At 36.5% G+C, this 17,842-nt stretch overlaps 5 protein-coding genes across 6 annotated transcripts; all 5 read right to left on the bottom strand.

Annotated features, from left to right (window-relative positions):
* Positions 1-79: 79 nt before the first annotated feature.
* Positions 80-3,461, bottom strand: LOC106418991 (RING-H2 finger protein ATL2-like). The gene has a single exon (XM_048738861.1). The coding sequence runs from the start codon at positions 2,492-2,494 to the stop codon at positions 1,619-1,621; it is 876 nt and encodes a 291-aa protein (XP_048594818.1). The 5' UTR covers positions 2,495-3,461; the 3' UTR covers positions 80-1,618.
* Positions 3,462-8,187: 4,726 nt separating this feature from the next.
* Positions 8,188-10,376, bottom strand: LOC106419001 (RING-H2 finger protein ATL2-like). The gene has a single exon (XM_013859747.3). It carries the CDS (start codon positions 9,009-9,011, stop codon positions 8,226-8,228), a length of 786 nt encoding a protein of 261 aa, XP_013715201.1. The 5' UTR covers positions 9,012-10,376; the 3' UTR covers positions 8,188-8,225.
* Positions 10,377-10,420: 44 nt separating this feature from the next.
* On the bottom strand, positions 10,421-11,522 carry LOC106408869 (RING-H2 finger protein ATL2-like). The gene has a single exon (XM_013849561.3). It carries the CDS (start codon positions 11,419-11,421, stop codon positions 10,843-10,845), a length of 579 nt encoding a protein of 192 aa, XP_013705015.1. The 5' UTR covers positions 11,422-11,522; the 3' UTR covers positions 10,421-10,842.
* A 218-nt stretch (positions 11,523-11,740) lies between these two features.
* On the bottom strand, positions 11,741-14,586 carry LOC106390802 (putative pentatricopeptide repeat-containing protein At3g16710, mitochondrial). 2 transcript variants are annotated; one of them, XM_048738872.1, is made up of 3 exons: positions 12,522-14,586; positions 12,222-12,417; positions 11,741-12,103 (listed from the first exon to the last, which is right to left on the bottom strand). In XM_048738872.1, the coding sequence occupies exons 1-2, from the start codon at positions 13,854-13,856 to the stop codon at positions 12,400-12,402; spliced, it is 1,353 nt and encodes a 450-aa protein (XP_048594829.1). In that variant the 5' UTR covers positions 13,857-14,586; the 3' UTR covers positions 11,741-12,103; positions 12,222-12,399. The 2 variants fall into 2 exon arrangements, with proteins under 2 accessions (XP_048594829.1, XP_048594826.1); XM_048738869.1 differs by having other exon boundaries at positions 12,222-14,586.
* Positions 14,587-14,806: 220 nt separating this feature from the next.
* Positions 14,807-16,393, bottom strand: LOC106419012 (probable acylpyruvase FAHD2, mitochondrial). The gene is made up of 7 exons (XM_013859757.3): positions 16,144-16,393; positions 15,899-16,064; positions 15,703-15,755; positions 15,543-15,605; positions 15,365-15,415; positions 15,169-15,286; positions 14,807-15,030 (listed from the first exon to the last, which is right to left on the bottom strand). Exons 1-7 carry the CDS (start codon positions 16,249-16,251, stop codon positions 14,912-14,914), a joined length of 678 nt encoding a protein of 225 aa, XP_013715211.1. The 5' UTR covers positions 16,252-16,393; the 3' UTR covers positions 14,807-14,911.
* Positions 16,394-17,842: the final 1,449 nt, after the last annotated feature.

A 17,842-nucleotide genomic window follows, 5' to 3' on the forward strand; every position in this document is an offset into this window, starting at 1 on the left:
CATTTCAACTTGTGACTCAATTACCAGTTTCAACTTATTCGTCCACTTGTCATAAATAAATACATACCTGATCTGAATTAGTTTTAGAAATGAGTTTCAAAATTTAAAGAGAAATTCTTTAAGATAACACAAATTTTTTTTATTATAAATATAGCACACAAAGATTAAAATGACCAAAAATATTTTATAAAAGAGGTAAAATAACTCATATACCCATGGGATTAATTAATTTATATTTAGAGTTGAGGATAAAGGTTTTAGGGGTGTAGTTTACAATTTTTTTAAAAAACAAATTTCACAAAAAGATCAATTTAAAAAACGTATTTTTCGAAAATATTTTTTATTTTTTTTATTTTTTTGTACTTTTTTATATTTATAATCTATAAAGTAAAGATATAATTTTTTGTACTTTTTAATAAAAAAATTTGATTATCTTTCGTGTATGTTTTTTGGGTCAAACTTAGTTATATATTTCAAATACTTGACCACTTCATATGTTATTAACCAGAGTCTAAAATGAGTTCGGTTCCAAATAAATATTTTTTAATATATTATGTCGGCTGATCCGGTCGATTTTAAGAGAAATGTATTTAGTGTTAAACGGGATTTATCCGGAAACTAACCACACTACTAGATCAAAATTTGGAATACCTTTCGACTAATATAAGGAGATAGACCATCGTCTGTTATTGTCCACCATATTAACTACTTAAACCGAAATCCAAATTCACATTAGGCTAATATTAATAATTTAGTTTCCAACGGTAATCAAACTTTGAACCAACAACTTGCTGAACCCCAAAAGATTATTACCACTTGTTACAAATAAGTATTAGAAAATTATAAAATCTACCTGAAATACAAAATATTATAACTAAACCCGATTCAGGGGTGTAAAAATGAGTATGCTGAGTATATGGGAATGTGATTGAGAGAGAAAAATTACAAAATTAGGTGGTAAGGAAACTCTGATTCTTCTCTCTCAATCACGTTTTACTCTCCTCTCTCTCTCTCTCGAACTCTGATTCCTTTTTCTTTTATCGCGGGTTCGACGAAGAAAGTGAGGATTTTGTTTCATAAAACACAAAATGAAGCCGTTTTCAAAAGACCACAACGATGTCGTTTTCTATTACTCTCAGTCCAATAATCCACGTAATAAATTCGTTTAATCCACATAATCACGTTAACTCCACAAATACACCGAATAAAGTTAACGGAAACACGATTCATGTATGTTTTGACCTAAGAGTGTTAGTTGATGTATGAATTTTGAATAAAAAATGTTGTTGATGTATGTTTTTGCACAGGTCCAGAGTTCATGTATTGATTGGGACCGCGTCCCGCTGTTGATGTATGAATTGATCGTTTTCCCGAAGCTCATATAATAATTGAACTGGGCTGAGTTAATTTATGAAAGATCTGAATTCGCTATGAGCTGAACTGAGTTGAACGAGCTAACTCATTTTAACATCTCTACTTATTCTTAAACTCAGAATGGATACCCCGAAAGTTAAATATTGAACTGTAAATATATTTAATTAGATTTCTTAGCAATAAAAAATCTCTAAATCATGGTTATACACTTATACTTGATGTTAATATCAATAACACAAGACCACTAAGGAACACCCACGTGGCGGAAATCAATTTTAATCTCTTCTCCTCCCCGCTCAATATCCGACTCGTTCATCACTACCTGGCAGCTTGACGACGGCGATTGAGACGGAGCTCCGGCAAAAGAAGACGGTGCACTTCTTCGATTTCTACTCACCATCCGAGTAAAAGATAACATCCGACTCATCGGCGAGTGATTCACCGGCGAATTCCGTGTCAAACCGTCTTCGAACTCGCTGAAAATCCTCCTAGGGGTCTCAATCTCCGCTGGTTCTCTCCTTAAATCATCCAACGGCATCGCAGAAGAACCAGATCCCGAGCTCGATACCGGTTCAGTAGCAGAAACATGTTCAGGAGAAATCGCGATGACCGTGACTTGCTCCTCCACTGCGTGAACGAGAGAACGGCAGAGAGGACAAGTTGAGTGAGAATGAAACCACATATCAATACATTCAACATGAAATGCGTGTTTACAACCGGGCAAAACCCGACCCGACTCGCCGTCTTCGAACTCTGAAAGACAAACGGGGCAATCAATCGGATCCTTGTGAGACACGTCTGAGAAAGTGAAAACAGGGAGAGATTTCACAATGGCGGGATCTAGACCGGTATGAGAAGGATTGGTGGGGGCGAAGAAAAGCATTGTAGGGCGGTGGAGACACCAGTGAACGTAGAGATAGTAGATGTTGAAACACATGAAGAACAAGAAGATGAATGTAAGGAAGACTGTCACCAACTGGTCATTCTCGTTGCTGTACATGATTCTGATGGCGAATGAGAGATTCAGAGAAAGAGAGAGTGAACTGGTGAAATGGTTTTTAGAGACTATCGTGAGAAAAAGAGAGGTTCCATGACTCATGAGAATTTTCTCTTTGACCATTTGCCCTTTCCTTTTTTAAATTTTTTTCTTTCCTCAAATTCAAGGGAAAATGCTACAAAAATACTCTCATTTGCCAAAATTCCAAATAAAAAATTGCCTTTTGTTTGACCAAATAACTGTATTCTTATCTTCACCAAAAATATATCTTTTCTTTAAAAATAAATAAATATATAGTTTCCTTTGTATGATTAAATTATAGATTTCCTAGCATTTTTAAAACCACATTACAAAGAAACTGGAATGTGTAAGTTCTCTTGTTCCACTAGTTTGACTAAAAATTTATTAATGCTTCTATACTAAGAGTCGAGAACGTTCTGATTCTTAAAAAGACTAATTATACAGAACTTACGTTAATAATCGATCACCACGTTGTGGTTCATAAGACTTTGTCCACTCACACAAAGGTACACAGATAAACTGGAAACCAAAAGAGTCATATTTCTATACAAACGAGACCCCTGTGAATCAGGGGCGAAGCCACATTGGTGGTTGTGGGTATCCGTGCACCCATTACGTTTTAATAATTATCATATGACCTATTAAATTTTATACCTGGCTTCGCCCCTGCTGTGAATGGACAAAACCAAATATATTATACTTGATATTAAGGAAGTAAAAAGTTGGAGTCAATACTTGAAAGTCGTTGCATGTTGAGCACTATGAATCTCATTCTTGAGCACTATGAATCTCATTCCGAGTGTGTCAAATGTACCCAATACCATGTATGTGAAGAAACTTTAACAAGTTATGTATATAACTGATATTAATCAATATAATACAAATTTATAAAACAGTTAATTATGTACATTATTACATGTTTTCATCAATAATAGATTGATCATACTATCGAATATCTGTAAAATTGATACTAAACTAAATTGATACTATCAAATATCTGTAAAATTGATCATGCTTTGAAAAACATAGATCTATTTTATAAACTATACAAGAGCCAAGACAAAAGTAACATAAAATGTTTTTTATAAAGAGAAGAACAAAACGCTGACAAAACGTTTCGTATAAAGTTGAAGCTGCAATCTGGTTCTCGAAGAAGAACATGTGAAGGCTCAAGTTTTTTCGCTTGGTCAACGAGAAAGTTCGGGTCTTGGTGGTGAGCACGTTTTGAAGTTCATCATTCGCAGTACCAATGTGATTGATATTTATGGTTCTTTGGATCGTGGTTGGAGCCTCTCTCTCAACCCGAGTTTTCATGGGATCGGGTGGCTGTTTAAGCGGAATCCAGAAGCCTTGGTTACAGGTCGCTTGCTTTGCTTATCTAATCCCTTGCAGGATTGCAAAGCCTTGGTCTCTGGCTATTAGGAATCGACTAAGTGAGATTTGCACCAATAGGTGTTGTGGCGGTTGGTCATGAACAACTTTCTAAACTTAAGGCATCAACTGTGCTTCGACCTTCACTTGTATCTCATTTTAGATGTTTGTCTTGGTGGTTTAGACATAGTTTTATAATCTTGCTTTTATAGTGGTTCAAGAGACGCTTTGCTCTGAGTCGTGGAGTAAATTTGTTCTCATTGTGGTTACAAGAGTACGATGGAATTTGATTAGGTAGCGTAGAATCCATAGACGTGTTCTTAGGTGATACTAGATCGCTTCCATTGTTTTGCGGTTCAATCTCTTGAGGTCTAATTAGTTAGTAACAAATTTGGTGGTGGATAATAAAAGTTGAAGTTGAGTTTAAAACAAAAATAAACCCGCAAAAACCCAGTAAAACCTGGAATCCGATACCGGTTGAACCAATAAATAACTTTTACTTCTTTTTTTTAGTTTTTAATCATGTTTTTAGATTATGTTTTATATTATAAGTTTCTAATTAAGAAGTTATGTGCTGACAAAAAAAAGTTAGGTTTTCTTTTTCAGTTTATATTTGTGATTTTTAGATTTTGATGAAGATTTCACTATGTCACCTAAAAAAAATGAAGTGAACGACGACGGTAGAGAGAATCAAAATTAGTTGATGTGATTTGGTGTTTATTTTATTTCCGTTATTGACACTTTATTACAATGATCTGTTATTTTTGGTTTATTTTGTATTTGAAGTTTAATTTATTATTCACATTAGACATTTAAATATTTAAAAAATTTATGTCTTTATTTTTTTAAGATGCCATAACTCTTACCTTTGTTAGAGAAAATTTTAAATAGTCTAAACTATTTTTTTGATATTTTATATGTCAAATAAAAATAAAAATATAAAAACTAAAGTTAAGTATTTTTTAAATGTTTTAAACATAAAATATATACATATCTAGACTATTATTTTTTGTTTTAAAAAATATTTAGAAAATATTAAACTTTAGTTTCTATATTATTATTTACATAGCTGATATATTATTATATAATAAAATTAATTCATTTATTAATTTGCGGTTCACCCATGATCGATCCAGTGACCCAGCAACCCGGTATGTCGTCCGGTTCAGTGTCCGGGTCGGGTTTAAAAACATTGGTGATAGTCTTATGTTTTTAAAAATATTTGTAGAGAAATATTTTTTTTAATTCTTGTTTAATTGTGCCTTTATCCAAATTTTTATAAAAATATATTCTATTTAGATTTCTTAGCAATAAAAAATGATCTAAATCATATGGTTATACACTTACACACTTGCTGTTAATAATATCAATAATCAAGACCACTAAGGAACATCCACGTGGCGGAAATCGCTTTTAATCTCTTTTCCTCCCCGCTCAATACCCGACTCGTTCATCACTACCTGGCAGCTTGACGAAGGAGCTCCAGCAAAAGAAGACGGGGCGCTTCTTCCTTTTCTGCTCAACATCCTAGTAAACGATAACATCCGATTCATCTGCGAGTGATTCCGTGTTAAATCATCTTCGAACTCGCTGAAACTCCTCCTATTGGTCTCAATCGCCGCTGGTTCTCTCCCTACATCATCCAACTATTAGAGTCCCACATCGTTAAAGATGTGTGGTCCTTGGGCATATATATATGTATGGGCAATCCTCCACTTTTGAGCTAACTTTTGCGTGTGAGTTAGGTCCATCACTAATATGGTATCAGAGCCCATGGTTAAGCCCAGCAGATGATTCTCCATATAAATAGTTGTCTACCTATGTAGCCTATAAAATGGTCCATCTTGCTGTGGTATTTCCGAGATGTTGGACTTGGGCTGTTTCCGATTGGACCGTTTCCCATCCACATCTCGAGAGGGGCTATTAGAGTCCCACATCGTTAAAGATGTTTGGTCCTTGGGCATATATATATGTATGGGCAATCTTCCACTCTTGAGCTAGCTTTTGGGTGTGAGTTAGGTCCATCACTAAGATCCAGATCCCGGTTCAGGAGAAATCTCGACGATCGTGACTTGCTCCTCCACCGTCGTCGTTGCGTGAGGCTCCTCGACGACGACGAGAGAGCGGCAGAGAGGACAGGTTGAAATGACCACAAAAATAATCCCTAAATTTTTTTCTTTCCTCAAATTCAAAGGAAAATGCTACAAAAATACTCTCATTTGCCAAAATTCCAAATAAAAAAAATCACCTTTTGTTTGACCAAATAACTGTATTCTTATCTTCACCAAAAATATACCTTTTCTTTAAAAATAAATAAATATATAGTTTCCTTTGTAGTTTGTATGACTAAATTATAGATTTCTTAGCATTTTTAAAGCCACATTATAAAGAAACTGGGATGCGGAAGTTCTCTTGTTCCACTAGTTTAACTAAAAATTTATTAATATTTCTGTACTGAGAGTCGAGAACGTTTCTGATTCTTAGAAAAGACTAATTATACAGAACTTACGTTAATAATCGATCACGTTGTGGTTCATAAGACTTTGTCCACTCACACAAAGTTACACAGATAAACTGGAACCTAAAAGAGTCATATTTCTATAAAAACGAGACCCCTGTGAATGGACAACACCAAATATATTAGACCATTTTTATCCCAAGTTTCTAAAGGGATTTTACAAAAAACGATAGTTGTGACCACAATTCTCATAAAAATCGGTAACAAAAGTAACCAACTAAGGATCATTTTTTGTTGGTTTTACGTACTGTTCACGAGCCCCATTAATACGTGGCAGTCCATGATTGGTTCTTTTTTTATTTTTTTTTTCGGATAAAAAAAAATTTAAGAAACTTTAAAACTCACTTTAGGAATAATCATGCTAAGTATAAGGAAGTAAAAAGTTGGATTCAATACTTGAAAGTCGACGTTGCATGTTGAGCACTATGAATCTCATTCTGAGTGTGTCAAATGTACCCATGTATGTGAAGAAACTTTAACAAGTTATGTATATAACTGATATTATGTATATAACTGATAACGAGAAATCATCGATAGCAACTCATTTTAAAATGTTTTTATTTTCATCTGAGAAGGAGTGATGATTCAGATTTGGATATAGTGCCGAGCTGTTATTTTGTTCAAATGAACTCGAAATAATTTTTATATTAGTTTAAGTCTTATGTTTTTAATAATATTTGTTGAGAAAAATATAAATTTTTAAATTCTTATTCAGTTGTGCCTTTATCCAATTAATTTTTAAAATATATTCTATTTAGATTTCTTAGCAATAAAAAATGATTTAAATCATATAGTTATAAACTTACACACTTTGCTGTTAATAATTCAATAATCAAGACCACCACCAAACTCGTTTCTTCACCGGAGATCCACGTTTCCGGCGGCTTCGGCCGTCGGAGTTTCCTGTTTTTTCTTTTAGTTATTGTTACTTTAGTAATCTAACCAATTCATGATGAATTGGACATCAAGTTTTTCGATTTGGAGAAAACCAAATCGCGTTTTGTTGTCACCCCACCACTTGCGATCACCCGGATTTAACCAGCGGCGAATATCACCTATGATATTGTTCGGAGATATATCATTGCTTATGCGTTTTCGTCGAGCGTTGGGTGTGCGTCTCTTCTCCCTACGGGAGTATCATTCTCCGGTGTTGAAATTCCTAGTCTTATGGAGTTACTGTATCGATGGCCTTTACTTGCACATGTTGCAAGTTGATATAATCATTCAAGGATCTTGCCTTGTGCAGATAAGGAATCGACAAAAAATCCCTCCATGGCCAGGAGATTTCAAGAGATGGATGCGTCTCATACATGAAGAGTTGGAAACGTGGTGTATAATCATTGGGTTATACTTTTGGTGGTTCATGTCGTACAGACAATTGCTACTCATCTTGTTTATTCTAAAAGCTTTCCTTCAAGATTCAGTGGTGTTGATGATTAAGAATAAAATACAGAGGAGTGAATGGGGAAGTGTACGATTTAAAGCATGGAGTCTGAAGATATCTCAACAACAAAACGGTTTGAAGTTATTGCTTTATTGGTCCCAAAGCAAAAGAATATCAACGCCATGGACAGGTATAATTAAACATGTTATCTCCTGCAGCGGGAGTGTTAGGGACGGATTGCGATGTAACAGATGGATCGTATCCAATGATCTTTTTAAAGAAGAAAGGCATTTACTCACAAGAATTGGGAGCCAAAAGAAAGATCTTATAAGACCAAGAACGAAGTGGAAGAAAGCTAGCGAATCAGCCTATCCTACGAATGCGTTAGGAAGCATCGTGTTACTGCTGTCTCTGTTAAATGTTCTTTTTAACATGTTTGATGTATCTTATGTTTCATGTAATATGTTACATTGATTTGAAATTAATAAAGTTAAGATGTTAAAAAAAAAAAATTCAATAATCAAGACCACTAAGGAACATCCACGTGGCGGAAATCACGTTTAAAATCTTTCTCCCCGCTCAATATCCGACTCGTTCATCACTACCTGGCAGCTTGACGAAGGAGCTCCAGCAAAAGAAGACGGGGCGCTTCTTCCTTTTCTGCTCAACATCTGAGTAAACGATAACATCCGATTCATCGGCGAGTGATTCCTTGTCAAACCGTCTTCGAACTCGCTGAAACTTCTCCTAGTGGTCTCAACCGCCGCTGGTTCTCTCCCTAAATCATCCAAAGGCGGCATCGCAGAAGATCCAGATCGCGGTTCACGAGAAATCGCGATCATGATCGTGACTTGCTCCTCCACCGTCATCGTTGTTGCGTGAGGCTCCTCGACGACGAGAGAGCGGCAGAGAGGACAAGTTGAATGAGAGTGAAACCACATATCAATACACTCAACATGAAACGCGTGTTTACACCCGGGCAAAACCCGACCTGACTCGCCCTCCTCGAACTCGGAGAGACAAACGGCGCATTCAATCGGATCCTCGTGAGTCGCGGCGTCGGAGAAAGTGAAAACGGGGAGAGATTTCAAGACGTCGGGATCTAGACCGCGTGAAACGGTATGAGAAGGATCGGTGGCGGCGAAGAAAAACATTGTAGGGCGGTGGCTCCTAGAGCGGGTGGCGTACCATTGATCGTAGAGGTAGGAGAAGGTCATAAAGATGAGTACGGAGAAGAGGATTTCAATGGTGAGGAGCGTGATTTTGCCGTTGGTGGCGTAGGTTGGAGCATCAGAGATGGTTTCCCCGGGCCAGTGCTCCATCGGGTTATGCTCGTTGGAGTTCATGATTCTGACGGCCAATGAGAGAACAGGTGAAGGTGGTTTTTAGAGTACTATCGGTGGTTTTTAAATTTCTTTTTCCTTTTGTTCCCTCAATATTTAATTTAAGATATACTCAAATTCAAGGGAAAAATGCTACAAAAATACTCTCATTTGTCAAAATTCAAATAAATATCACCTTCTGCTTGACCAAATTACTGTATTCTTATCTTCACCAAAAATATACCTTTAAAAAAATATATATAACTAAATTATGGATTTCTTAGCATTTTCAAGTCCAAATTATAAGGAAACTGGGATTGAACCGGGTTTTGTTTGGTTTAAATCGGATAATTCCGTTTATTGTATCCCCTCTTGATGTAGTAGTTTACATTTAGTAAAGTCCAAAAAGGATTTCTTTCACAAAATCCAAATCCTCTTACACAAGTAGAGATTCACAAGACACAAAGCTCAACAAGCTTCTTGACCAATCTTTACATGTCCTACACACATACCTTCTCGTCTATCTATACATTGATTATATTTCTAGAGAAATACTATTCCACTTCAGTCTTTAACGGAAAAAAAACTGTCAAGATGCCATCTCCTTGTACCATGAATCATTACAGAACTCATGTAGCTGTCGAGGTATGGCAAATCTAAACTGCACCTGCAAAGCTACAATCCACAACTATTATTAATTATATCCAATACAACATACATTATCCTGAAGCAATGAGTTTCTAACCTGTAATATACTATAACCTGTGTGTCCTCCCCCGAAACTGCTTGAGATCAAAAGCATCATGGTATCTCTAACTCCTCATGAGTTCACCTACTTAAGACACACGCTCATTTGGTAAGAACCCATCTTCTTTCATTTTTCTAAACAACGCATCAGCTTCATGGATTAGTCCCCGCCTACAAAATCCCGTTATCATTGTAGTGTGCGTTACAACATTAGGCTTCATTCCCTTGGAGAAAAGGCTACAAAACAAATCAAAATCATCTTCCACCTTACCAACCTTACACATCCCCCGAATCACAATAGTATACGTAACTGTTGGAGATTGATTCAACATGAAGACTCTTTGCAAGTGAACTGAAGAAGAACGCAATCAACAAGAAGAAAGAAGTCACGAGACTTAAGCTAAGTATAGTAAACATGCTAGCTGAAGGAGAAGTCTTAAAACAAGAGATTGTGAATTACATCTCATGTGAGTCACGTGCAAGGTGATGAGAACACGTCATCACCGTCTTTAGCTTCGTCTCTTGGTTGTAAATGCTCTCACAGTAACAATACTGACATCCATTTCTCTCTTCTGCATGTACTCAAATATCATCAGAGCTTTCTCTACTTTCCCGTTATAACACAGACCATCTAGCAGAACGTTTTAGGTCCTGATATCGGGAGGCACATTGTGAGAACCCATCTGGTTGAACACTTCTTGTGCAACATGTGGTTTGCCCACTAGAAAATAACCCTGGATAAAAACGGTGTAAGTGACAGTGTTGGCAGCCAATCCTTTCAGGGACATCTCGTTAAAGAGTCTCACACCGTCATCTACCCTCTTGGACTTGCAAAATCCATGTATGAAAGTAGTATAAGTCACTATATTGGGTAAGTCTCCATCAAATAAAACATTCTCATAGCTTCATCTAAGCGACCGTGAATGCAAAACCCGTTGATCAGTGAACTGTTAATATATTTAATTAGATTTCTTAGCAATAAAAGTGCGATACATCAGTGCATCTCGTGTTATCCAAAACAAAAACAAAAAGCTCTAAATCATGGTTATACTTGATGTTAATATCAATGATCAACACCACTAAGAACATCCACGTGGAGGAAATCACTTTATCTCTTCTCTCCAAGCTCGATATCCGATTCGGTCATCACTATTTGACAGCTTGACATCCGAGTAGACGATAAGTCCCGTGTCAAATCGTCTTCGAACTCGCTGAAACTCCTCCTAGGACGCTCCTCCAATGTCGTGGTTGCAGGAGGCTCGACGAGAGAGCGGCAGAGAGGACAAGTTGAATGAGAATGAAACCACATATCAATACACTCAACATGAAAAGCGTGTTTACACCCGGGCAAACCCCGACCCGACTCTCCCTCTTCGAACTCAGAAAGACAAACGGCGCATTCAGTCGGATCCTTGTGAGTTGAGCCGGAGAAAGTGAAAACAGGGAGAGTTTTCACGACGGCGGGATCTAGGCCGGTATGAGAAGGATTGGTGGCCAAGGAAACCATGTTACGACTGCGGCGGCGATGCCAGCGATCGTAGAGATAGGAGAGGGCCACTATTATGGCTATTGTGGAGAGGGTTACAATGGTGACTAGCTTGGCTTTGCCATTCGTGTCGTAATTTGGAGAATCGGAGATGTTTTCCCCGGGCCATTGGTCCATCGGGTTATGCTCGTTGGAGTTCATGATTCTGGCGGCAACTGAAAGCTTCCGAGAGAGAGAGAGAGAGAGAGTTCGTGTTTTATACTGTTGTGAGCGAAAGAGAGGTTCACAAGACGCCAAAGTTGACGTTGACCAATTTGCCCTTCGTTTTTCCTTGATTTTTGCCAATTTGTTTCATCAATATCTAATTTGTAAATACTCGAATTCATTCAAGGGAGAACGTATATAATTGTATTCTTATCTTCACCAAAAATATTCATTTTTTATTAAAAACATAAATAAATAGTTCCCTACTAAATTATAGATTTCTTAGCATTTTCTAAAGGCCACATTATAAGGAAACTGGGATCAAACCACGGTTTTGTTTGGTTTATATCGGATAATAATGTCGTAGTTTACATTCATTAAAGTCCAAAAGGATTTCTTCACAAAATCTAAATCCCCTTACACCAGTAGAGATTCATAAGACACAAAGCTCAACAAGCTTCTTGACCAATCTAACATGTCCTACACACATATACCTTCTCGACTATCTATCTATACAGTAATTTATTTCTGGAGAATACTATTCCACTTCAATAATGCAGGATCTTGACGATAGAAACAAGTTATCAAAGAAAAAAAACTGTCAAGATGCCATCTCCTTGTACATGAATCATTATAGAACTCATGTAGCTGACAAGGTATGGCAACATCTTAATTGCACCTGCAAAGTTACAATCCACAACAATTATTAATTATATCCAATACAACATACTTGTTTCAAAAAAAAAAAAAAAAAATCCAATACAACATACATTATCCTGAAGCAATGAGTTTCTAACCTGTAAATATACTTATAACCTGCGTGTCCTCTCCCCCAAAACTGCAACTGAGCCATCATATGCTTGAGATCAAAAGCATCATGGTATCTCTAACTCCTCATGAGTTCACCTTTCTTAAGACACACGCTCATTTGGTAAGAACCCATCTTGTTTCATTTTCCTAAACAACGCATCAGCTTCATGGATTAGTCCCCGCCTACAAAATCCCGTTATCATTGTAGTGTACGTTACAACATTAGGCTTCACTCCCTTGGAGAAAAGGCTACAGAACAAATCAAAAGCATCTTCCACCTTACCAACCTTGCACATCCCTTGAATCACAATAGTATACGTAACAATACTAACATCCATTTCTCTCTTCCGCATGTACTCAAATATCATCAACGCTTTCTCTACTTTCCCGTTACAACACAGACCATCTAGCAGCACGTTGTAGGTCCTGATATCGGGAGGCGCATTGTGAGAAAAACCCATCTGGTTGAACACTTCTTGCGCAACATCAGGTTTGCCAACTAGACAATAGCCTTGGATAAAGACCGTGTAAGTGACTGTGTTGGCAGCTAATCCTTTCAGGGACATCTCGTTAAAGACCCTCACACTGTCCTCTACCCTCTTGGACTTGCAGAATCCATGTATGAGAGTAGTATAAGTCACTATATCCGGCACGCAGCCCTTTCTCTCCATCAAGTTAAACATACTCATAGCTTCTTCTAAACGACCGTGCTTGCAAAACCCATTGATCAAAGAGTTGTAAGTGAAAACGTTAGGCTCTATAGACATCTCCCTCATCACGTCGAACAGTTCCACAGCGTCCAGAACCTTCCCAGCTTTCGCAAACGCGTCGATCAACGCGGAGAAAGTGATCACATTCGGGCGGATTCTCCTCTCCATCATATCTCTCAGAAGCAGAGCTGCGTGACCCCATCTACCACAACCGCAAAGACATTTTACTAAAGAGTTGTAAGTAACAACATTGGCTCGAACCCCGTCCCTTTCCATCTGGTTGAATAGTTCCACCGCGTGATCCACGTGTCTGTTCTTGCAAAGACAGTGAATCAGAGTCGTGTAGGTGACAACATTAGGCCTACTACACCCGATCTCCACCATCTTAACAAACAAAGCTACAGCGTCATCAACTCTATTCCTATAACAGAGACCACTGATCAGAGAAGTGAACGTGAACACGTCAGGCTCGAACCCAAGCTTCAACATCTTCCCAAGAAAGGCGAAAGCTGTGTAATAAGGCCGAGAGGATTGGGATAAAGAGTTGATTACGATGTTGCAAGTGTAGAGAAGAGGCGAGACTCCGATTCTTCGCATCTGGTCGAAGAGAGAGACCACGACGTCGTATCTCTCCTCCTCGTCCTCCATTGCGGCGATTGCGGTGAGTAGTCTGGTGAAATCGCCCAGGGAAGGGAGGGGGCGGGAGTGGGACATGCGGGTGAATAGCTCAAGAGCTTCGTCGAGGTGGAGATTGTGGAGATCGCTTCTCGGAGTATCTCGGTGATTAGAGAAAGCTCGTGAACCACAGAGTCTAGAGGAGGGAGCAGCTTCTATATGCAGGCGATGCCTATGAAGAATAAGAAGGAACCTTTTCGCTATCGACGCGGACCAAGTCGCAATGGAACTACGCATTCACAAGCTATGACTCAGAAGTCATTTCACTGTAAAACCCTAAACCCTTACGACGAACTCGGGCTCTGAGAGAGAGGGAGAAAGCTGGAAGAAGTCGATAAACCTAGAGGCGTCTTATTTTTATTTTATTTTCCTATTTTTGTTTAATATTGATTTATTGTGTATCATTACATCGGTAATTAATACGACCGATAATGTATGTCTTATGATAATTTATATTCGTTGGTTTTACTTTCTGCTGCACTGAAACAAAAATACATGTTTTACTGTGTTACTTGCAAACTACTTGGTCCGGTTTAGTTATCGTTATACGGTAAAATTCTTATTTCAAGATAATGTCATTTTATAGTTTTAATATAAAATTTATTAACAATTATAGGTAATAACTTTTATTTTCTAAAAAGTATAAAAATTAAATGTTTTATTAATCTATGTGTATAAAACTAAAACGATAATTAAAATAAATGAAAAAAGTCTATTGAAAATTAATTATAATTCTTTTTATTAATCTGTAAAATTGTGAAATTGTTTTAGTAAATCGGTTCGACTAAAAATTTATTAATCTTTGTTATGGTATAAATGGAATTATTAGATGTAAATCTTCGTAATACTACACAAATATGAGCCGGGAAACTTAAATCTTTATAAGCATATAAAATTGTCGATTGTAGAATATTTTATAATAATTTTATAATTTGAAAAAGATAAATCAGTGAAAATTGTATAATTAATAATAAAGTATTTTGAGATTAAAATTTCATATTTAAAAGTAGATATTAAGGATGATTGTGACCAACAAATTTTCTCCCAAGTAGTTGTAAGATGACATTTAGTTGATGAATCCGTCACGCCCATTTCTTGTGTAAAGTTTATACTTTGGTTAAACAACAGTATTAATAATCATCATTCTTGTTGACCAATAAGTTAACAAGACATGATAAATAGCCAGGGAAATCAACTTGAATGCTTTTATAGCTGAAGTTTTTTTTTTTGGGCAACTTTATAACTGAAGTTTATACAATAATAAATCACGGTAAAAGATTCACAAACAAACACTAGGAGCTCAACAATGGTCTTACACGCCTACCGACACTAAACTGAACTTCAGAAAGACCAGTGATTCCAGCGGTTATCTTCTGACCAATCTTAACAGGTCCTATACCTTCTGGTGTACCTATACATACACACACACGTTCATCAACTTTCTTTACAATACTATCCCTAAATATTCTCAGATACAGTGAAATCAAACCACTAACTCCAGTGTTACCAGCATTGGTTCCATCTTTTATTACCTGTCAAGATGACATACCTGTCAAGATGACATCTCCTTTGAAAAGGGTCATTACAGAACTTATGTAGCTGATGAGGTACGGGACCTTGTAGATCATATCCTTTGTCCAACCCTTTTGTCTTATCTCATCATCAACCTATCATAGAGATGAAAATTCTAAGAAAAGGGAATAAACAAAGCTTCATAGTGACAACAGAGCAGGATGAACCAAAACCTTAAGCCAGAGTTCCAGGTTATTGGGATCAACCACCATTGCCTTTGGTAGCTTAAACCCCCACAAAAGAAAACAAAACTCAAGATTAGATGCAAAACTGTTTGCTATTAGTTAGCTAATAGTAGTATGTTATGTTTGTTCCGTACACATGGTAACAAGTTCCAGATGATTAACTTACAACAGAGCTGATGGGAGTGAAGGTATCCTGTGCTTTAGCAAGTGTACACGGCAGACCAGATGCCTAGAGAAGGAGAGAAATTAAACACCCACCCATGATCATTCAACGATGTATATGCTAAGTAAAGACTCGTATGAACAAAGTCATAAGTGGTGTGTACCATGGCAGAAACGTGGTGTTCCTTAGCAGTCATATCAAGAGCAATCGCATATCCTACAAAATAATAACATTATACACATTAGAACGTATATAAATAAATACTAAGATGAAGAACAATGTCACAAACACAAGAACCATCACATACTTTATAACCATCAAGAATCTTAAGTCAGACAAATGTGTGTGTTATTAAGTACCTCCGATGTAATCCATGGCTAAACGTTCAGGGACATCTCTAGCCTTGTGTCCGATCACTACAGCGAGTTCCACCTCATGGTGAAGTGAGTCCAGAGGATGTGGGATCTCAATCGTTCCACCGTTTTCTAAGTAGGAAGATGTTGGCTTTAAGAACACAATCGGGTCCTACTCCCAGCACAAACAGTTACAAAGTCAAGACCAAAGAAGAGGAAGTGAAGTTAAGAAGATGCAACAAAGTGTGTACCTTTGGGAGTGCGTTGCCAAGCTCTTTGGCGTGTGAAGCGTAATTGAGACCAACGCCGACGATCTTCGTGCCTTGCTTGAACATCCTCTGGATCATCGAAGTCGCCATTTTTAGGTTAACACAGCTTCGCACTCTTCTTTTCGTCTGGGAAAGATTCGTTGTTGACCGAGTTACCGAGTCCACTCGGTGAGGCTAAGGGTCAAAGTGTAAAGCTTTGAAAGTAAGTGGCGAAATGTGGAACAAATGTATAATGTAAGGACCTATTACTGCAAATAGCTATGATTCGCAAATTAAGACATCACATCACGACGTGGACTTTCTAGGTTAAGACTCAATTAAGACATATAGCTAGTCTGGCCGTGTTGACATTTTTCTTTTCTTTAACAGAAAAAATAAAAGATTAATTAACTTGATCTCGCAACTCACATGATCAATTATCAAATAACGAGCTTTTTTTCGAAAACGTGTCACCAAGATTAATCAAAATCTCGAACTTAATGATCGGGTCAAAATCTCATTTGAAGTAAATTTTGGCACAGAGTTTTTAGAACAAACATAATTACTTACCAAAACACGATAAATAAATAAAGCCCTTTTTCTTTGACAAAAAAAATAAAAATAAAGCCCTTTTTCGAAAAAAAACACGATAAATATGTAAAAACAATGTTTCTAAAATGAAAAATGTATACATAAGATATATGATTTAAATGTCTTAGTCAAATATTTAGTTTATAGGAAGGTTTTAATTTGATCATACAAACTTTTTTAAGAGCAAACATTTTTAAGTATTTTACCAAAAAAACATTTGAAGTAATTAAAAGGTAGATGTACATACATACATATATTTTATGGTCTGATAACGATGTTTAGAAAAGTTGAAGGATAACAAAATCATGCAGCATAGTATTTTTTACATGTCCCTCAAATCATAAAATCAGAAATATGTGCTACTTTTTGTTGAAGTTATTTCCTTTTGTTTCTTTTAATGAGTGTAGCCCTGAGTTGGGTCTAAAAGCCGATGTTGAGCTGTTTTGGTCTGGACTTGAACTAAACATCAATTACGTGCTCAATAATGCTATTGTTTAATGTTTTTTTTTTTTTTTGTAAACTTATTGTTTAATGTTTTCTTAAGAAATACTAGTGCATTTGTATTAGTTTTACACTAAATTAGATTTACACATCCATTCAAATCTTTAGTAAATCAGTTATTTCAATAACAACAAGGGTATAAAAAGATTATAATAGGAGGAAAGGAACTATTCAACCTGAAAAGGAGATTAGTGTAGAATATGGTATGCACGATACTAATCAAATATTCACGAGATACATGAGCCCTTTTATTTTAACATTAGCGTCCTGTCATGTACTCGTTTTGCTGTCTGAAAGAGAATTTATATATTTATTAATACTTGACCATAAATTCACATATATGTATATAAATAGAGTCATTCTTGGGTTCACCCCCTAGGGTGAACCTCTAGATTCACCAACCAATAGGATTTCATTATTTCAAATTCGATATATTTTAAAAAAGGAAACAAAATATTCTCAAATTATATTATGTTTTTAAAATAAAAAAGTAAAAAAAGATAATAGTTACAGAAAAAAGAATTAAAATTTTTTTTTTTAATGTTCTCAACAAAACACTAAACCCTAAATCCTAATCCCTAAACCCTAAATCCTAAACCCTAAACCCTTG

This window comes from Brassica napus, chromosome A1 (genome assembly GCF_020379485.1).
Source record: "Brassica napus cultivar Da-Ae chromosome A1, Da-Ae, whole genome shotgun sequence".
Taxonomy (NCBI): domain Eukaryota; kingdom Viridiplantae; phylum Streptophyta; class Magnoliopsida; order Brassicales; family Brassicaceae; genus Brassica; species Brassica napus.